Raw genomic sequence first — 19,048 nt, 5'->3', positions numbered from 1 at the left:
TGATTTTAAGGCAATATGCTTATATGTACATACATATATCTGCGTAATCCCGACACTACACAGTTATATCCACAAAATGAAATTAAAACTGTAAAACAAAGACAGGAAGAGGGGACAAGCAGGGTCTCTACAGGGACATTTCTTTCTTTGCTACAGACAAAAAGAGGAACCTGAGCTCGACCCACCTGCAGAGACGAACTGCTCCATCTTCGCCTTGAAGGGCTGGAGATTCTCCTCCGACGAGTTAGCGCACACTTGCTGCACGTTTTTCTCGCAAGCTGGCGATGAGAGAAAAGAACAAAGGGGAATGATTAATAATCAGCCAACGAGAAGTGTAAAAGCCGTCAAGAGCTACAATTAAAAACTGAAAAGGCTGATTAATAGCATGACGTGGTAAATCATTAAAATGTGGCTGGGAAAAGTTCATTGTTGTTTTTATCTTCTTTTTACATTAGCGTCTTATCTTCCCTTTTGTGCAATGTGCATTGAGACCCCGAGTGACAAAGGAATGCCTCCAGACACTTCCCTAATTCAGTGAACAGGAAATTAATGTGACAGCCAAAACAGGGTTTTAACACAAAGGGTTTAAAGGAAAACTCATTCACACACACACACACACACACACACACACACACACACACACACACACACACTGCACAATTGCACTTTTGTTATTTAGTTTTTCCTTTCAGCCTATACTGTTGCCAGAGAGCATCCCATGTCTTACAGCTTGTTTAACATGTTGCAGTCTAATCAAAAAATATGTACACAATGAGCGGCACTGCCTTGTATTCTCCCCTCGGTACTGTCTGCACATGTGGGTGCAGCAGATGTGTTTGCTGTTTGTGGAAGATTTTTCTTTGTCGTGCCAAATGATCCAACTCACACAAGCTCAGAGGAAACAGCCGTGACTGAGAGCGTTCCAGCCGAACCTCTCCTCATTTCCTCTCAACTGTAAGCCTGGGTTACTATACACACAGACGCCTGGCGAAAGAACTTTGGCACAATCCTCCAACCTGTAAGTCATTAATGGCAGCAGTAAATACCTTAACTTGCTTATGACTGCACGGCTAAATCGTTCTGCAACAGAACAAGAGCATTAACAGGTCTGGACGCTGTCTCACTTCTCGCCGCTTTAAGACGCGAGTTTGGCTCTCGCACGTTCGCACGTGGAGAGGTTGCACCTGCAGCTCGGTAAACTCGCTCTGTTACATCTTTTCTTTTATTGGATGTCGAAATAAATCAGAGAGGAAACACGACCTGCGATCATTAAAACTGAGGATTAACCATCTACAGCGACGCAGTCTGGAACCCAGACTACTTTTTAAAGTCCTGGACAGCGAGAATAAAAAACAGAAATCAGCAACCCTACAAACATGACAACCAACATATCCTGTTTGGACAAACCACGTTCACTTACCAGAAATCCCCCAACTCAAAAGGATCTATTAAAACTGTGTTCAAAACAGCTAGTCTACAATTTAGAGGCGGCTCTCTTCCAAATGTGGTCCAGACAGCAAAGGCCGCAAGGAGGAAACCCACAAAAATACAGCAGCTGTTAAGAATAAAAACTAAAAGCTCGAGTTTGAGACATTGTCTTGGAGTGATAATACATTTTCTGGAAAAGTGCGTTCTGAAGGAGGATTCTCTTGCGAGTAAATGTCTGACGGCATCAGGCGAGACAGAGGGACCCAGTCATCTAACAGGCATTCGGTGAAGTTATTAATGAAGAAAGCCAAAGTGTTAATGGAGCGGCTTGGATAATGGAAAGTGGAAAGAGGAAAAACACTGCCACAAAAATAAAACTGTGGGGTCAAATGTGTTTTCATATTGTACATTATTTAAAGATTTAAAGAAAGAATTCTTTGTAATTTTTTCTTAGACGAATGAGAAAAAAGAAACACGTGTCCTTTACCACCATTATTATTAGCATCTCATAAATTAAGATTAAAATAATTAATATTTTTGACTCAGTACAATTAATGGCTGCATTAATTGTAATTTGTAGTAGATTGCGTGTGTGTACATATTATATATTGATTGTAGTACTAAAATATAGCTTAATAAATGTTATTCAAACATAATGATATATATGTGTATACAGTATATACAATATACATTATTATCTAGCCAATAATCAGTGGAAATCATGGGGTTATTTCCTATCTGCAACCAGTGAAGCTGATTTTACGGTTTAAAACTACAGTTTCCCAGTGGGTGACCCCTCGTCTTCTGCTGCTGGCTCAGTTTGTCCCATCAGCCTTTGTCCAGTCACGCAGCCACAGGAGACTAGTTACCCACCGCAGACAGCCAGGATCATGAAGGGAGCCACGGCTCCCGACTCTAAAAACCTTCCACTGTCACTACAAAAGGAAAACAGATTCGGCAGATTTACAAGTGGAATGATAATGTCTCAGATAATCAGTGATTATTCAAATCACAGAACTGTGGTCTGCGGTTTTGTGCACGGCTGTAAGTCTTTTATAAAACCGGCTTCCTGAAGGACCTGAACTGATTGGATAACAAGTGCTTTATGGACTGTGTTAAACCGGCCAAACCAGAGAAAATCTGAATTTTTCCAGAGCTAGATCTGAACAACAAAATGTGCAAACGTGTCTAAGAAGAGCCTTAAATACAGTAACACGCAGCGAGAGGACAGACGGAGCGAATCAGAGGGAGTATTCTGAAGCGCTCAGTGAACACTAAGGCATCTATATCTAAAAAGAGACACTGCTGACGCCATCATATCTAAACCGGAGAAAGTCAGCTAGCTATTGCATAATATGAGCTAACATGTTAACAGCTGCGGGCAAAGGGGGGCGGCGACGGTGGCGGAGTAAACGGGAAGAAAAACAAACAAGAAAGCCAAACTTCTGCTCCACGGTTTGCCCTGTGTGGTTTGTAAAATGGGCGACTTTGATGTCAATATGTACTTACGATTCTACCACAGTAAGCAAGAGCCCCCAATGCAGCTACCAGGGAATTACAAGACAATGCACAACTATAGAGTGCGGATTTAAAGAAAATGCTTAACAGAGGACGGATACTCTGCGGAGCACCACAAGATATCTGCTCTGGCTGTTTGATGAATGCCTGGGTCTCGGAAACGCGGCCAACGCAGCCCACCGCCTCCCGTCTCCGAATCCCAGAATCATGATAAAGCATAAACACAGAGGCCGTAAACAAATGACAGAGAGTGCACAGAGGGGGCGGCAGAGAAACGCAGGTGATTCTTACTGTCGCACATCCACATGCCAGCAGAACAGCTGTTAATGCCATAAGTCTCTCATATGCTGCCATTTTCAGAAAAAAAATTAAGACAGTTAATCTCATAAGCCGTGTAGAATTTTTTTTTTTCAGAGGTTAAACAAGTACACTGCTGCAGCCCTGGCATATTCTAGTTATTTATACCTGGAAAGTGAATTCTCTCACTGATCCCTAATTATCTCCAGTTCCAGGAGACTGTCAGACTCTCCTTTCTATGGGATGAAAAATACTATCTGGCCTCAGCAAGGCCAGCCAGGAGACTGCCTCAGAAGAGAAAAGGTAAGCCCTTCTCTCCCCTTTTCCATCCTCCATAAATCCACCTTTATCCATCTAACTACAACTCTTCCCCCATATTTTCTGCTGGGGAATACAGCACTGACAAGTAGAGGCTTAGGGTAGGAATAAATATGAATGCCCTGATGCTTTCTGATTTCTTGTTTGCTTTCCTTGTCATTTTTAATACATCTGCAGGAACACTGACATCCAAAATTAACTTATTTTCAATCTCTTCCTGTATTCATTTGCAGCAAATCAATGACAAAAATCCCCAAATGCATCATTAGCTTTTTTCTTGTTTGGTGGGAAGGGAGGTGACGGCACCTCTGTACGCCGACTTCACACGTGCTGTGGAGCCTCCGTCGTAAAACGGACCTCAGGCTAAAGGCCCTGCCTGAACCTGACATTAAAAGCCATTTAAAATCAGGACACTGTCTGATTTGCCACAGTGATGAATGCCTAACCTGGGCCAGGCCTTCTGTGAAACACTAAACTCCCCTGAGCAGCAAATGAGCTCTGACTGTTTCTTTTTATTTGATCCTATTTCATTCAGTAGCATCCCTGCCCGTCTGCCTCGTCCAATTATGCGGCAGTTAAAGGGATCTTTTAGTAGGTAGCCGCTGGTCTGGAAGCAGTAATCTGAAGACGCAAGAAGAATTAGCAGCTTCTTGCGATGAAGCCAAAGTTGGACAGAATTCCTATAATAGACCTAATCTTAAGTGCCGAGTTCCAGAGTCACATCCAGACGTTAACTGCGGCACTAACTCAAGTTCTTCCAACGGGAGAGTCCTACAGTAGGTTTAGCTCCTCGTGGCCTCTCACTCATCCCTCTCCCTCTGCGAGGAGCACACAGAGAGGTCATCACCCTCTCCCCAAACAGGAAGCCCCATCAAAAGAGGATCATGTTTCTACACAAGCCAGTGAAGAAGAGGGCAGCCAAGCGGGACGGCGATCCGCTCACGAGCATCACAGATGACTAGCACAGCGCAAGAAAGTCAAAATGCCTGCACCGATGCGACTTAAGACTTAAAACCAACGTTTGTGCACGATGAACACACAGTGAAACGGAGGAAGAGGAATAAACAAGGCGAGATGAATTTCTGAGCATCAAGTCTCCTGACCTTTGACCCAAGGCTGGAGGGCGAGACACTGGCGACCGCTGCAGTCGCCACCTCAGGATCAGGTGAGGGGCAGCCAGCGCAAGCAAACCAAAGTGTGATTCAGTGCTAGGTTCTCGGTGTCAGACACCGTTCCCGATGTGGATGGAAGTGATCTGTGTTAGCTTTATAATTAAGACCAGTTGCTTTCTTTAGGCTGGTTTATAATAGCCGGGCATAAATATTTATTCCTGGCGGCTGGAGAGGATAAAAATGGTGGGAGTCATAGGTGGAGCTCACCAAGCATCCAGAATCCAATGCTCGCCCTGTGATGCAAATACCCCCGAGGACTACTGTGCCAGACTGTGCTGCAGCAGAGATCAAATGCGAGGGCCCTTATGTTGCATTTATTGTCTTCAGGTCTTCCATTTTTCCTAATAAATGAGTGACAGCTTGAGGTGGGTCTGGGTACTTTAGTAGACTCTTTGTATTTTTCCCTCGGGTCAGACAGGAGAGGGCTTTAACAGCAATCTAAAAGACGTCGGGGAGAGCTGCGGAGCATATCTAATTGCTTTCATATGCCGTATTATTGGTTGATTTAAATAACCACAGACACTAGGGGCACTGGGGGGCATCGCCTTTAACCTCCTCATGGCCCTGGCCAAGACTAACTGGCTGGCTGGCTGGGTTACTGAGTGGTTCGGCGCCCGGGACACAAGCAGCGCTGAACATCAAAAGTGCATTTGTTTATTTGTCCGGCAACTTTCACTCTGATGTTTCCTCAATGGCCTAGAATTAGTTACTCCTGTAATAAAAAATAAAGACTCTTCTAAATGTTACGCCATTGGTCTTGAAACAGACGAGGCTGCTGTGTTATCATGACGTGGCTGTTCAGATACAATGTCTGGAAACTGGGAAAAGCAGCCTCAGGCCATTCAAGTTTCTGAATGCACCCAGAAACGTCTCTGAAGAGGGCAGGAAGGGTCCGTGATTTACATTTAAACTGCTCTGGTGACAGATGGTAATGTATACAATTACACTGACTGATTTACAATGAAACAAAGATGAGCCGAGCGGTTAAATTCCGTGTGGGGTGACGTTAATGCTTTGATATGCACAGTGAAAATAAATGTACGACTGTGACGTCACTTCAATTACCTACGTCTGGACCAAAAAGTTGCGCTTTAACACACTACAAACACTGCACCCAGCGGCCAGCTAGCACTTAACTTCTACGCCTGCATGAAAGCAAATGACTGTACCTCATACCAGCAGGTGGCAGAAGCATGTATTCCTCATTTAAATGGGAAAACCAGAAGAGCTAGGACGAGCTGGGGACCTAGAAAGAGCTACAAACCACCATACAGAGAAGGTTTCTCCTAAATTATGTTGTATTTGCTCTTTTATACTTTATGTATTTGTGTATTTAAATGTTCAGCTGTGTCTGTTTGCTTCTGGTCACTTTTGTTTCTCCACTTAAACACTGGTTCACTAAGCTGACTGTTTCTCGACCGCCCGACAGCTCCGTGCCCCCAAACAGAGCATGTCCTACCGGTCAGATCTCTCTTCAGCTTTCTGATGTCTTTGGCGAGGTCATCAAACTTGACCTGGGCGGCCTGGAAGAAGTCCTGAGGCTCCGGCAGCGGGAACACACTCTTTTCTGTACCCGCATGCTGGAAAAGTGACAAGAACTCATTGAGTAACGGAAGTTTAAGCACTGCAAATCTTTTTCAGTTTGACACTAACTCACCTTGTCAAAATTCCGTAGGTAGTATATAACCACATAATCCACCAGGTTCATACGATTGTCCTGAAGAAGATGAGATGTAAGCACAAGTTTGAGCTGGCTTAGCTAACTCACCAGAAGGTAAGATACTGAGCTTTTAAACAGTGTGTTACCCTGCTCTTGACGTCCTTTAGCTTGGGGAGGATCTCCAATCCAAAGCCATCAGCCTGTCCTCTTGTCCTGTTCCCTCCATTCATGTAGTTCCCAAAGGCCAGAACTAGACCCATTACATCCCGCAAACTGTTACACTCTAGCAGCTCCTGACACAGAAACACACACACACACACACACACAGTCTTTTGGGTTAGCAACGTTTCATGTAGCTTAATGATACTTCTGGAGCATGCTTGTTGATGTGACGTTCTTACTTTGCAGACATTGGAGATAATCTCCACCTTGCGACGTATGGAGGAGATGGTGTCAAGGAACACTGACTGGAAGATGATACAGTGGGCTCGGCCTGCGAAGTCCGGAATCTGGGAGAGCTCATAGAGAAACCTGGAAAACAAAAGGGGAGGAGGAGCAGAGGGAGGAGAGGAGGAGGTGGAAGAGAATGGGGTGTGATGTGTTATGACAGAATTAAACAAAATGTCTAACAGGAAGCACTATTTTGGGCCCTTGGCAGGCCGAGCTTCCCCACACAGGCCGGCTGAGTCAGTGTTGCTGCTCAGAGGCAGGCCGCTGCTCGGCTGGGTTGGAAAGGTCCACGGGGTCGGGTGGAGGGAAAGCAGCGAGCGGTGCACGGAGACTGATCAAAGGTAGCTCTGGCCTGATGCGGGACGACTTATGTAAACATTGCCGTGTCGGAGGGGAGCGGAGCGGTAACATCCTGTGTGATTAGGCCCTGCTGATGGAGGTAGACGCTGAGTGGGGATGACTCAGGCAGCTATAGTGACAGCTCTGGTCAAACATGGAAATAGGAAGGCCAGGCTGAGCGGCACCGCAGGGTCCAGGCCTCGTTAACTGGCCAGGACTACTTAACCCTGACAGGAACTACCGAATTACTGAAGTAATGTCCAATAATGCACACGTTTACACCCACACACAAGTTAAAAACCACTAAGTGAAAATACGAACTTTGGAAAATCAATTAAATGAAACATTTTTGTAAATCTTTAAATTATTTTGACATTTTGGTATTAGTGGTTTGATTAAGCTTCAAACATGATGATCATAGGTTATCTATGAGTCTGGCAAATCAGAAATAAATGAATGCATAATGCAAGTTCAAAACCACATGTAAATAAAACTGATTAAGCTAAATTAATGAATAAGTATTCATAATAATATAATGGACAAATATATGTATGTTGACACCAGTAAACATTTGATACATTTTAACTAGGGGTGGGACTGATTAAAAAAAATTAATCTAATTAATTAGAGGCTTTGTGTTTAATTAATCTCGATTAATCACATTTTAATCGCATAACAATATTTGCCCCAAAAAGCAACATTTTTTAATTTAAATGGATTTTAGTGGACGACTGAATCAAATAATAGACACAGACATGAATTTTGTAAACTCAAGCTCTTTTAAAGTCTGGAAAAATGCATTTAATTGCATTTCAATTCAAAACAGTAGAAAAAGAAAGAAACTATCCCTGGCCAAAACTGAACAGACCTAAAGTTAAAGTGCCACTGTAAGTACTTTAAGTACTTTTTCAGAACAGTATTGACTTCAAATGGTTAAAAAAAAAAAAAAAAAAAAAAAAAAAATGTTTGGGCTGCCAACATGCCTTGTCCGTACTTGGACCGGGACTGCTAGCGCTAACAGCTCCAGCAGTTTCTGTGCCCACTCCAACATGGTTTGCACCGTAGATGGCACCGTAGGGTTGAAGAGTTTTGGTGGTATGCAAACTATTTTTTTGCACAATTTTCTCAAAACCCCACTTTCATCAAGGCTTCCATCAGGTAGTTTTTTTAAATAAAATTTCCCTTCCATCAGTCCTAGCAACGTGCTTTCATCCGATTCGTCCATTTTGAAGGAATCAAGCAGTGATGTGCGCATCAGTGTAATCGGTGTACCAGGATATCATGCACTGACAAAAGTTCCGCGTTGTTTGGAATGCAAACTGCGATTAAATGTGTTAATTTTTTTTTAACGCGTTCATTTTTTGTAATTAATTAATTAACGCGTTAAAGTCCCACCCCTAATTTTAACATGATTCATAAACGTTTTCTTTATGTATTAAAAATGTTTTTGGTCTTACTGTTCAGGTTTGTCCAGCAGCTTGACCTCATCTTCTTTGGAAGTCTCATAATGTCTCGTAATCTTGTCCATCTCGTCACTGGTGGCCCTCTATCAGCAGACACAACACACAGTCCGTCACCAAATTGTAGATCAATACAGCTAAATATTTGCAGTTTTACAGAATTAAATAAAGCAGAAATATTGGTACTGCTACTGCTACAGTGAGAGGACAGTCCTGGCCTTGACAACCAACCAAGTTACATATTTAAATTAATTTGTACCAATAAAAAATTGTTTTTTCTTTAAAACTGTAACATGACCTTACAGTCTTCTCACTGATTTATTATGTTACACGGGATCGCTACTTACATTTTCATATAAAGCCTCAATGGTCTCCAAATCCACCACAGAGTGGTCCACATTAAGCACAGCTGGTAAAGATAAAAGTGAAGATATTCATTATAAGCAGTCGGTCTTATAAATGGATAAAATCTTGGCAGAGGCATGGCGTCTTTTAAGTGCTGCCAAGGCTGGAAGAACAAACTCCTGACCAGAAACGTAAACTCATTATGGTCCAGTAATTTTGATAAACGCTGGTTAACGGAACATTATATTTATGGCAATATATGTGCAAGATATTATACATATCATAGAAAAAAATAAATAAAAAATATCCCAAACCAGCAGTAAGGGCACGGAGTGATAATTACAAACCATAATGCTACTTGCACACCACATCACTTTCACACCAGCAACCAAAGTGCTTCAATTAACTGCCATTAAGCTGAATTATCCAAGTGATTTAGTATATTAACTTGAAGTAGTTAGACTGCGATTAGGGCCAGGTTGTGGTAGCAGAGTTATGAGGGGCTGATTAGGTCTGAGACCGCAAATGCTGGGCCAACATACACGCTCCTCAAGCAGACTGGGGTTCAGAAAACAAGGCCTGAAACTGCTTAACCTCTGAGACCGCAGCCAGAACCACCACAGACAAAAACCGCTCAATGACTTTCAAGAGGGGCAGTACAAGGTGAGCCACCAAGAAACAAAGTATGCAGGAATGGGCGAACAAAAGAAGAGCATTGTCTTTGCCTGTGACTCCTGCTCTGTGTCTGAGAGGTGTCACAGGTTTACGGCTTAGCGATGCCGGGGGAGGAGGGTGTCACAACGGGAGGGATGGCTCCACTGCTCCTGGATCAGCCGGCAGTTGTCTGGTTGGTGTCAGACAAGAAGGGCACTGAGTGCAACAAGGCATCTTTCACTGAGAGGGGTCACACTACATGATTTTCACAAAAAGAAGAAGAAACCTACGTGGCAAATTTATTCACCGTGTGGTTAAAAGTGAATGTTAGGCCATATTTTCTAACAGCTGCCGTAGTTTAATTCATAAAGGCGTTAATAATAAATACTGAACTTAGAAACTATGTGATAATGGAAAGAAAAAAATTAAGAAAGACAAACATGCTTTAATTGTTGCCTTGTCTCGTTAACTTAAATAAATGATAATAAATAAAATCAGTGTTGTCAGTTTTCTGCAGAATTTTAGTCACATAGAATTAAAGAATCAATCTTTTAATATAAACATTTTTATAGCATTTAAGTAAGTGTGGTCTTTGGTATCAGTGGAAGCTATCGTGTATCACATTGGCACAGGTCAAAGCTAACAATTTCAGCAAAAACAATTCCAAACACCACCCTCGTCTTTCCAATCGCACACGACTTCCATTTAACAAGGTAATACTTTGCATTCTGGCTCCCAGCTGTTCTGTTGCAGAGAAGCTGTCAATGTGGTCCCAGCGTCTGGATCAGAGAAAACGCTGGAGGTCCATTTCCTACATCTTATTAGAGTGGATTATTCAGTCCCTCAGCCATGCAGCCGTCAATCACACACCAAAGGGGGGCCTGCTCCAGTGTGCACAGGAGCACTCTGATCCGAGGGGAGCCGGATATCTCTCCACACCGACAGATCAAAGCCTGCCTGCCAACGGCCTCACACCCTCTCCTTCCACTTTTCACTCCTGTGAGTGTTTGTGTGCGTGCGGTGAGGTGAGGTGGTGTGTGGGGGAGAGCCTCCCCTTGCCCTTGAACCATGGTGGCCCTTGAGGTCCCCCAGTCACTTCGACGGGTGCAGTTGACCCCCTCTCTCTTAACCAGAGCGCGGCCTCCTTCCCTCTCTCTTCCCTCCCTAGTAGCTGTAATTACATTACATGTACCATGTCCTTTTAATTTGGCAACAAAGGGGAGGCAAGCAGGCAAGGCCAGGGACTAGAGCCCTTAGAAGTGCTTATTAAGCTGCTGTCCCTCATTGTCAGATTCAAATTGTCCATTTCACATACACCTCCCATTAAGGCACAAGGAAGCCGCCTCACGCTGGGTGTGAGCAGGTCTTTTTACCAAACCACCTCTACAAACTGACACTGGAACAGAGAGCAGGGGACTGAAGGCAAAGGAGGGAAAAAAAAATCTAAACAAGATGGTCGTGCTGGTGTATGTGCTTCTTGGCTAGTGTTTGAGGTGGTTTCATGTGGTAGCACAGTGTCTGCTAACTGTGGAAGGTGGTTTTGTACATGCTCAGATCATTAGTGGGGTGTCAGTCCCATTAGGCTTGTGGAAACCGTCACTGGCTACAATAAACAGATCTGCTGGCCGCATGCTCAGACTAGCAGGCGGCAGGCGCTCTCCGCCACAGTCCCAGGACAGGACTAATTCCTGGCCCATCTACGATGTCCCCAACACACATTCTGCGTGTTTACACACCCGCACGCCCACTTAGACACACACACACACACACACATATACGTCTGCATTTTCCACAGAAAAACCGAGCAATCAATCTATGCATCTCTTTAATGAAGGGGATGGCAATTTGATTTTAACCAGGGCGAGAGGCCTCGCAGAAAAAGAGAACGGCTGCTTTCACCCCGCTGCTGCCATCTCACAGTTTGACAAATCGCTCCAGTTTCTTTCCCACTGTGGTAACTGGAAAAATCATCTACTTGAAATTCAAATCAATCCACATAAAAAAAAAAGAAGAAAGAAAAAAAAAAAGTGTCTCAAGTAACAAATTAGTAGCTGTCAAGTGGAAGGAATTTATACCCCGCTCCTGCTGGTTTGCTATCTCATCTCTTAAAATAACTTCATCTGTACTTCATCAGGAGTCATCCTCAATTTATTGCTAAATGGGAAAGTAAATTTACTTTATTACTGCGGAATCTAAATAGGAGCTCTTTTTTTTTCTCAAAAGACGCGAGAATGACATCATTGTGTTCACAAGCTTTTAGGGGTGTTAGACAGACTGACGTCAGATGAATATTTTTTTCACCTTGCTGGATGTCTTTCATCTCCAGATGCAGGCTGGATATGAGGATGCCGACGGCCTGCGAGCGCTTCCCATCGAGCAGCTTGATAATCTAGAGAAAAAAAAAACAGAAGATAATAAATGTTATTAAGCTTTAAATATTAATAGAATTAGGAGAAAGAGCCTGCGATGTGAATTACGGCATCAAAACGCATTATTTGACACAACACTTGAACAAGATGATATTACCGTCTTTAAACCAAATTAAACCTCGTCACTCCTACTCTGTTATCCAAACACTGACGTAAATGAAAGTGAGGAATGGACAGTGAATAAAAACTTTATTTGAACGATGAGAGGGTGGGAAAAATTTACTTCCCCGGGCCGAGTAAGCAGATGAGCGGCGATGAGCGAGAGATCACCCCGACGGCCCGGTGAGTGTAAGCAGCCAGTGAATCATCTGGATTGACCCAGACGGCCAAACCAATCAATGCCCATAGCGTTAACCCATCGCCGTGACACTAACGACCGGGGAAATGTGAAGCGCGCGCACACACATAGCTGGGAGCCACTTTGTCATGTTGCATCGGCGAGGGCGCAAAGTTAATCAAAAAAGCACCTCCTTTAGTTTACCCAAGAACACGTGTGAGATATAATCAAAAAATATCAAGTCGCAGTGAAAGTACAAAGGCAAAAGTTGCACCATAAAAGGACAGTCTAGAAGAGCAAGGCGAAGAGAGGCAGGGCTTTTATAACAAACTATAAATTCACAGGATTTTTATTTGTGCCTACACATGGTCACAATTACTTAAGACTGAATTAGCCGTAAAGCCAGAGAGAGTTTTGGCAAGGTAAAGCCCCGCTCTAAAAGTTAATGTGTCAGGCTTCTTCATTAGGTATTATGGCGTTGTCGGCTACTGGGCTGTCCAGTGGGCGCTGGAGAGCAGAAGCCTTAGAAGTAGGTATTGCATTACAGGGCGTTAGTGGGTGCCATGCTGCTTCCAGCTCTATTACCTGGATCACTGGGGATCTCCCACTCTGGGGACTTGAGACGGCTGAGGACCAGGCTTTCCCAACACCTCTAATTAACCACTTTGGACGGGCCACACTAAAAGCAGCCCAGGAGCTCTTCCCGCTCGCCGTGCCTGCAGAACTCGCCAATTAGCCTAAACAGTTAAGTTAATGAGAAAAGACAACTGATGCTGGATGCTTGCTTTCAGACACGCAAAACAGCTTGGGTAAGAGTAGGGAGCCGCGCGATGCTGATGCTGAGACAGGTAGACGGCGATAGCTTATGGCTCCCTCCTGTGGATACACAGAAAACTGAAGGTGCAGCTGCACTTGAATCAGCTCGGGACGCTCGAATAACAAAAGAGAGAGAGAGAGAGAAAAAGTGAGCGGGCTAAGAAAATAAACAAAATGATGGAAGGAGACACTGGAAGTGTCAGAGGCTTGAGCTGAAGCAGGTGGCTGATGTTAGGTGATGAGGGTTAGCTTGATGCGGATTCAGAGCCGAGCGGATAGTTTACACAGCCACGGCCGAGCGGCCAGCCTGCTCCACGGTGACCGTGCGTCTGACTATCTGTCTGGAATCGCCCAGGCACATGTTACAATAACAAGTAGATCAAGACTTCCCATCAATAACCACCTGTTATACGCTCCGCGACCCCGATCTCGCACTCGCTCTCTGACGTCACAGCCAGCACTTCAAATATGTCTTCAATAAACGGTCAATGATTGCTCATAACTTATTCCCATAAATCCTGCTGTTTGTTTAATAGGATCCGCCACGTAGAAATTTGATACAGCTTTGATTTATGCGCAGTGAAGAAATTGCAGCTTTTGTGTTTACTGATGTGCATATTTGCACACGCACAATCTCAGCGGCACATTTAGCAGGAGCGATTACTTCATCTTCATCCAGCTCTCCCTCCCTCCCTCCTCATCCCTCAAGAATGCACCGACATGCCCATCCTCTGCGCCCCCCCCTCCCCTCCATCCAGTCCACTCCTATAGGTGCCCTGTCTTCACTGCCAGGGGAGCAGAGCCACATGCATGCAATTACACCCCTGGTCCAGTCCGGTCCGGTCTTCCCTGGTGGTAAGAGCTCTCTTCCATGTCATCTCCCCAGCTTTGATATGCTAATCAGCGGAGGGAGACGGGCTCCAGAGTAAACAAGAGCTTTGATTTTTCTATGGCACACATGATAAAGATTAACTCACTCATGTAGGCATCGGCCGCATCCATTGAGTTTTAAACTTTTGGCGTGCGCAGTTGTTGGAAAGCGGGGAAGTGGCTCATATGCATAATGTACACACACATTCCATTCCCACCCATTCATCTCCTCTCGCCGCCCAGAGTCGCCCCGGGGCTGTGGTGCTAGCATGATCTGGCAACACTTTCTGAGCAAGTGCATAATGGCTCGTGAGGACATGCTGTCATCACACACGCGCTTTCAAGTACGCACACGCAGATACAGCCGCAGATCCACTGGCAACTATGGACTGAAAGTGTGTGCTGTGCTGACAGGGACAGGAGGCATGGAGTCTGCATGTGTTGCGGGTAGTATTGGTAATCACGCAGTGGGACGCTCACCACTGTCTGGTCAGATTGTGGCCAGAATGTTTGTCTGGTCAGACTCTGCACAGTAAATCTTCTGTGCCGAGTCTGACCGGGCAAACATTCTGCAAACATTTATAGAGCTCAGGTACATAAAGAATACTTCACAGACACAAACCAGGAGGACAGGTGATTCGTTACGCTTATAGACAAGCAGCCAATCAAAATTTGGTCGTGAACCACTTTCTGTTACGTGTCCTTTCGTATTTCCAGTATGCTAGTAAGTAACTAGAGCCAAAATCATAACTGTCTGCAAAAAAGAATGTGGATATTCTCTGTTTTTCTTAAATGCAATAACTTTGGTTTTCAGACTGCTGACATTTTGAAACATCATCATGATGGATCTGAGGTCTTTTAAGGTGGTGTTTCACCACATGCTCGCGTTCAAAGGCAACATGGAAAAATGAAGCCACGGATTAATTAGTTAGTTCAGAAAAGCAGTAACTGTAGAAAATTTGCTGAAATCTTATGCAGCAGTGCAATTAAAAGTAGCATGTAAGAAACTAGTGTTTTAGATCCGTGCGGGACTGGTAAGCCGAAACTAACATACTGTTCTTGACTATTGCTTCACTGTCATTCCAACACGCCTCCGTCTCAGCACCGCAGCCATCTACGCTCTACTCCATCCTCCTCTTCTTCACCTCATTTGTTCTCCTTTGCCCTTTTCCACCTCAGCGATCCATTATTCTCAGAAGCGGCTCGTCTTCAGTCCCACTCCTTCCTTGTTCTCGTCACACTCCCCCGAATATTGTTTCTCCCCATCCCCTGACCTTCGCTTTCTCTCTTTCCCAACTGTTAACCAGCTGAACTTCTTGGAAACCATCGGCTGAAGTCATCAGTTAGTGATTCAGATGATTTCTCTCTCAAATGATTTCTCTCCCTTTCACAGAGAGTCTAAACTTTCAGGGATAAAAAATGATTAAGTAAACAAGTTTCTATTATTTTGGTGACCTTTTTCGGGACTTTTGAGCAGGCTGAAGGAAAAAAAAAATAAAAAAATGCTTTTTAATCCTAGCGTTGCACTCTGAATGCCCTCCATGGCTCTGAAAGCACTGAAAGCAGAAACTACTGTGTGATCTCAGTGCAGGGAACAAAATGTCTAAACATAGATAAGGTCCTTCTTTCAGACACAAAAACCAAATGTCATATTGGAGTTTTCTTCTTTGATACGAAGCTGTATCCACAGTGTTTTCACTGGTGTGGTCAAACCTCCTCCAGGCTGATGTCAGCCCAGACAGGAGACAGTTGGCAAGATTTGTGTCTGGATGCGGCTGTCTGAGTTGGATCAAATGTTGGACACTTTGAGTGACCAGACTGAATGGAGAGATCTGGGGATGGAGATCAAGGACAGAAAATCACACACACACACACACGCACACAGTGGCCCTCAGGAGCAGAGTGGAGCCTCGACAAATTGATCAGAATAGGGGATGTGTATGGATTTAGCGGGGAGAGTCTGGGGCAGTGGCCGATTTTTAACTGCCCGGACGCCACGGTGAGGACCATGAGGCAGCCAGGATGCTGACACAGCGCTGGCTGCAGGAGAAGTGCAACGTAGCAGGATTCGACAGGCCGTCAACAAGTGAGCCTTTGTTGAGCAGAGGGAACGGCGGATCAATCTTGCAGAAAGCACATCTTCGCTGACTGTTCTTGGCTTGTGCCATCTTTAAAAACTTGAAAGCTTGCACAAATGTAAAATAAATATGAAGCCCTACCTACAATACAATTCTGCACCGCTACCGTAGAGGGGGGGAAAAAAATATACACAGAGGAGTGAACTTGATATCCTGCGTTGGTCCCGTCTAAGACCTGGCAAACAGAGGCAACAACCTGGAAGAGGACTTGATGAGACTCACAATCTGTTTCTGGCAAAACATGCCAGCTAACCATTACCAAAAGAATCAGAACATAATTGAGCAACTGAATCTACCTTTTTAGTTTTGGTTTTCTTCTCATAGGTGTCCGACAGTGGCTTCTTCTTCGGCTGTAGCGTGGCCTTGGAGAAAAGATCCTCGAACTCATTGGTGTTGACGATGTTTGGCTCCTTCAGACAACCCCATAGTGTGTTGTTGCTGTAAAAAAGAAACCGCATTTTGTTATAGTTCACAGTGACCAGCAACATCGAAGTTACTTCAGCGCGATGAACTTGAGTGTTCTATTTGTGGAAGCTCATTTGATGTTTATTCGACCTGTTTTCCATTTTCCATTTTGCTGTCTGGCAAAAACTTGGCAGGAAGTCTCCCGCTTTAAAAAGTACACTGTTTATGAGCTAGGTGATAAAAATAACAAAAGTGCAGGATTTCTGTAATAAAGGATCGTTTCCCGCAAGGACAAAAATAAGGGAGGCAAGCCTGTGTTACAGAAGTTGCTGAGTAACATGGGAAAAAACAAACAGAGGCAGAAGCAAGAACAAGAGGTGTCTGAAAGTGAAGAGGATGTTCATTGCTTTGCTGTTACAAACACATATCTCAATAATTCAGCCCATCTGTCTGCACTTTCCTCGAGTTAATCAAGTGGACATTAACGACACAGCCACTTATTCCGAACAAAAACTTTGGAATGATGATGTTTATGATTCCGGATTAACTTTTCACACGTCGCAGTTCGCGCAGTAGGCCGGCCTTTAATGACATCACGGCTCGTCTGGGAGCTCTTGAGACAGACGGGACGGTCAGTCCCCCCAAATCAAGCCCTGTCAACAATCCGGAACAAAAACCTGGACACGAAACACTAAGTTAAAACGATCAACTCAAGAGCCACCGTGACTCAGTTAAGGTCAAAGTCCAGTTGCTATTGTAACTCCTTGTGCTTTTTAACACTGTTTACAATAAATCCTCTTTTGATTTTGCTCTCCTTTCTGTAGAACATTCTGTAACTCTCAACCCAACACAGTGCAGGAAACTCGCTTGGAAAAGTAAAATACCCCCAAGCCCACCAAAAAGAAATTCCATGCACATTTCAACCGACAGGATTGTGACTACGATTCAAATCCACCCTTAAAGGTCCCCTTTCTCTGTAAGTAGCTTCCCAAGACAGTCTGTTCTGCACACTGCCAACTGCCCCGTGTGTTTCAGCTGCCTTTCAGACACCGGGCATCATTTCAAACCTTACGCTGCACCCCCCCCTACCCCCCACCTCCCCATAACTCAGACCCTCACACCATTAACAGAGATCACACAGCTGATCCAGCTATAGTTAAACATCTGACCCATTTAATGCCCCTTAACTTTGGCCCTTTACAGTTAAATTTATAGCCGACATGAAACTGTAGAGCAGTCAGTCCTCCAGCTTTGGCTGGGAGCAGTGAGAGTGAGAGAGAGAGAGAGTGAGAGAGAGAGGGAGAGAGTGTACGAACCACATCTCAGCTTCCCCCACTAATCCAGCCATGGAAATACAAGGCCATAAAGCTGGAAGGCTGGCACTCGGAGGCAACAGCCACGGCCACTGTAAATGGTCTGGATAATCCACTTACTATTACAGAGTGCCTCAATAGGGCCTTTAGATGAGGGAGTGTGGTACAGCAACCGCATCTCTGATATCTGTCCGGGTAGGAGTGCTCTGGCCTAGACTCAGACCCCATTAGCTCAGGTCCAATGAAGCCAAAAGCTTCATGAGCTCTAGGATAACAGCATCTCTGTTTCAACTTTGGCTGTTGGATGTGTCCGTCTCTACTCAGTGGCGTTCAGCAGCACTTCCCCAAAACAACACGTTTAGACCAAAAACTATAAATAAATGAATGGTCAAATCAAACAGAAGTCAAATTCCTTGCGTATTCTAGAAATTTTAACTTTAGGCTCAATTTACAGGACATAAATAAATCATGTGAACAAATAATCTTGCTTCTTACCAAGACACATACTGAGTAGCGCCTCAGGCATAACACAAAAACTGTGGTGGACGTACCATGTAATAATATTACTAATTTTTCTTAGTTTATAGTGTATTTCATCAGCAATAAGCTAATATCAGTATGCATATCAGCCTAATAATGACTACACACATGAACTGAGGTCACACTGACCAGTGCTTAAATTAGTTCAAGAGAAAGGCAAATATAACAATTTATCAATACAAATGATTCTGTTAGGCTATGTATGTACTACAACAGGTTTTCGATTTTTGTAGTCGTGGACACACAACTTTTATCAGTTATAATATCTGTGTATTTGGAGCTGAAGTTCAGTGTGACAAAAATGTCTGTAATGATCCTTGCACAGCGTCATTGCACTATTAACACAAGCAGGGCACGTAAAAGTCGGAAGCTGTTCAATAAAACTGTGATATACACTGATCAGCCACAACATTAAAACCACTGACAGGAAAACTAAATAACATTGACCACCTTGTGACAATTCAGTGTTCTGCTGGGAAACTTTTGGACCTGGCATTCATTCGTGTGGATGTTACTTAGACATGTACCACCCACCTACACCAGACCAGGCACTACCACCCCATAACAATGACACTCCTTGATGGCAGCAGCCATCCCCAGCAGGATGCAGCCTGACACA

The 19,048-nt window shown here is 44.2% G+C and overlaps 1 protein-coding gene across 2 annotated transcripts in view; it reads right to left on the bottom strand.

The window, feature by feature from the left end:
* LOC311505388 (formin) overlaps positions 1 to 19,048 on the bottom strand; it is a 53,193-nt gene that overhangs the window by 14,004 nt on the left and 20,141 nt on the right. For both annotated transcript variants that reach the window (XM_084568937.1, XM_084568936.1), the window contains 9 exons: positions 16,468 to 16,609; positions 11,943 to 12,030; positions 8,990 to 9,051; positions 8,640 to 8,728; positions 6,795 to 6,924; positions 6,540 to 6,686; positions 6,391 to 6,450; positions 6,193 to 6,313; positions 186 to 278 (listed from right to left, as the gene is read on the bottom strand). In XM_084568937.1, the coding sequence (XP_084425063.1) occupies positions 186 to 278; positions 6,193 to 6,313; positions 6,391 to 6,450; positions 6,540 to 6,686; positions 6,795 to 6,924; positions 8,640 to 8,728; positions 8,990 to 9,051; positions 11,943 to 12,030; positions 16,468 to 16,609 (932 nt within the window). The remainder of the gene's footprint in view (positions 1 to 185; positions 279 to 6,192; positions 6,314 to 6,390; positions 6,451 to 6,539; positions 6,687 to 6,794; positions 6,925 to 8,639; positions 8,729 to 8,989; positions 9,052 to 11,942; positions 12,031 to 16,467; positions 16,610 to 19,048) is intronic.

The sequence above is a fragment of the Chelon labrosus genome, assembly GCF_963514085.1.
Source record: "Chelon labrosus genome assembly, chromosome: 20".
Lineage (NCBI taxonomy): Eukaryota > Metazoa > Chordata > Actinopteri > Mugiliformes > Mugilidae > Chelon > Chelon labrosus.
Note: the sequence above shows the minus strand (reverse complement) of the source record. Positions and strands in the feature narration are given on the sequence as shown.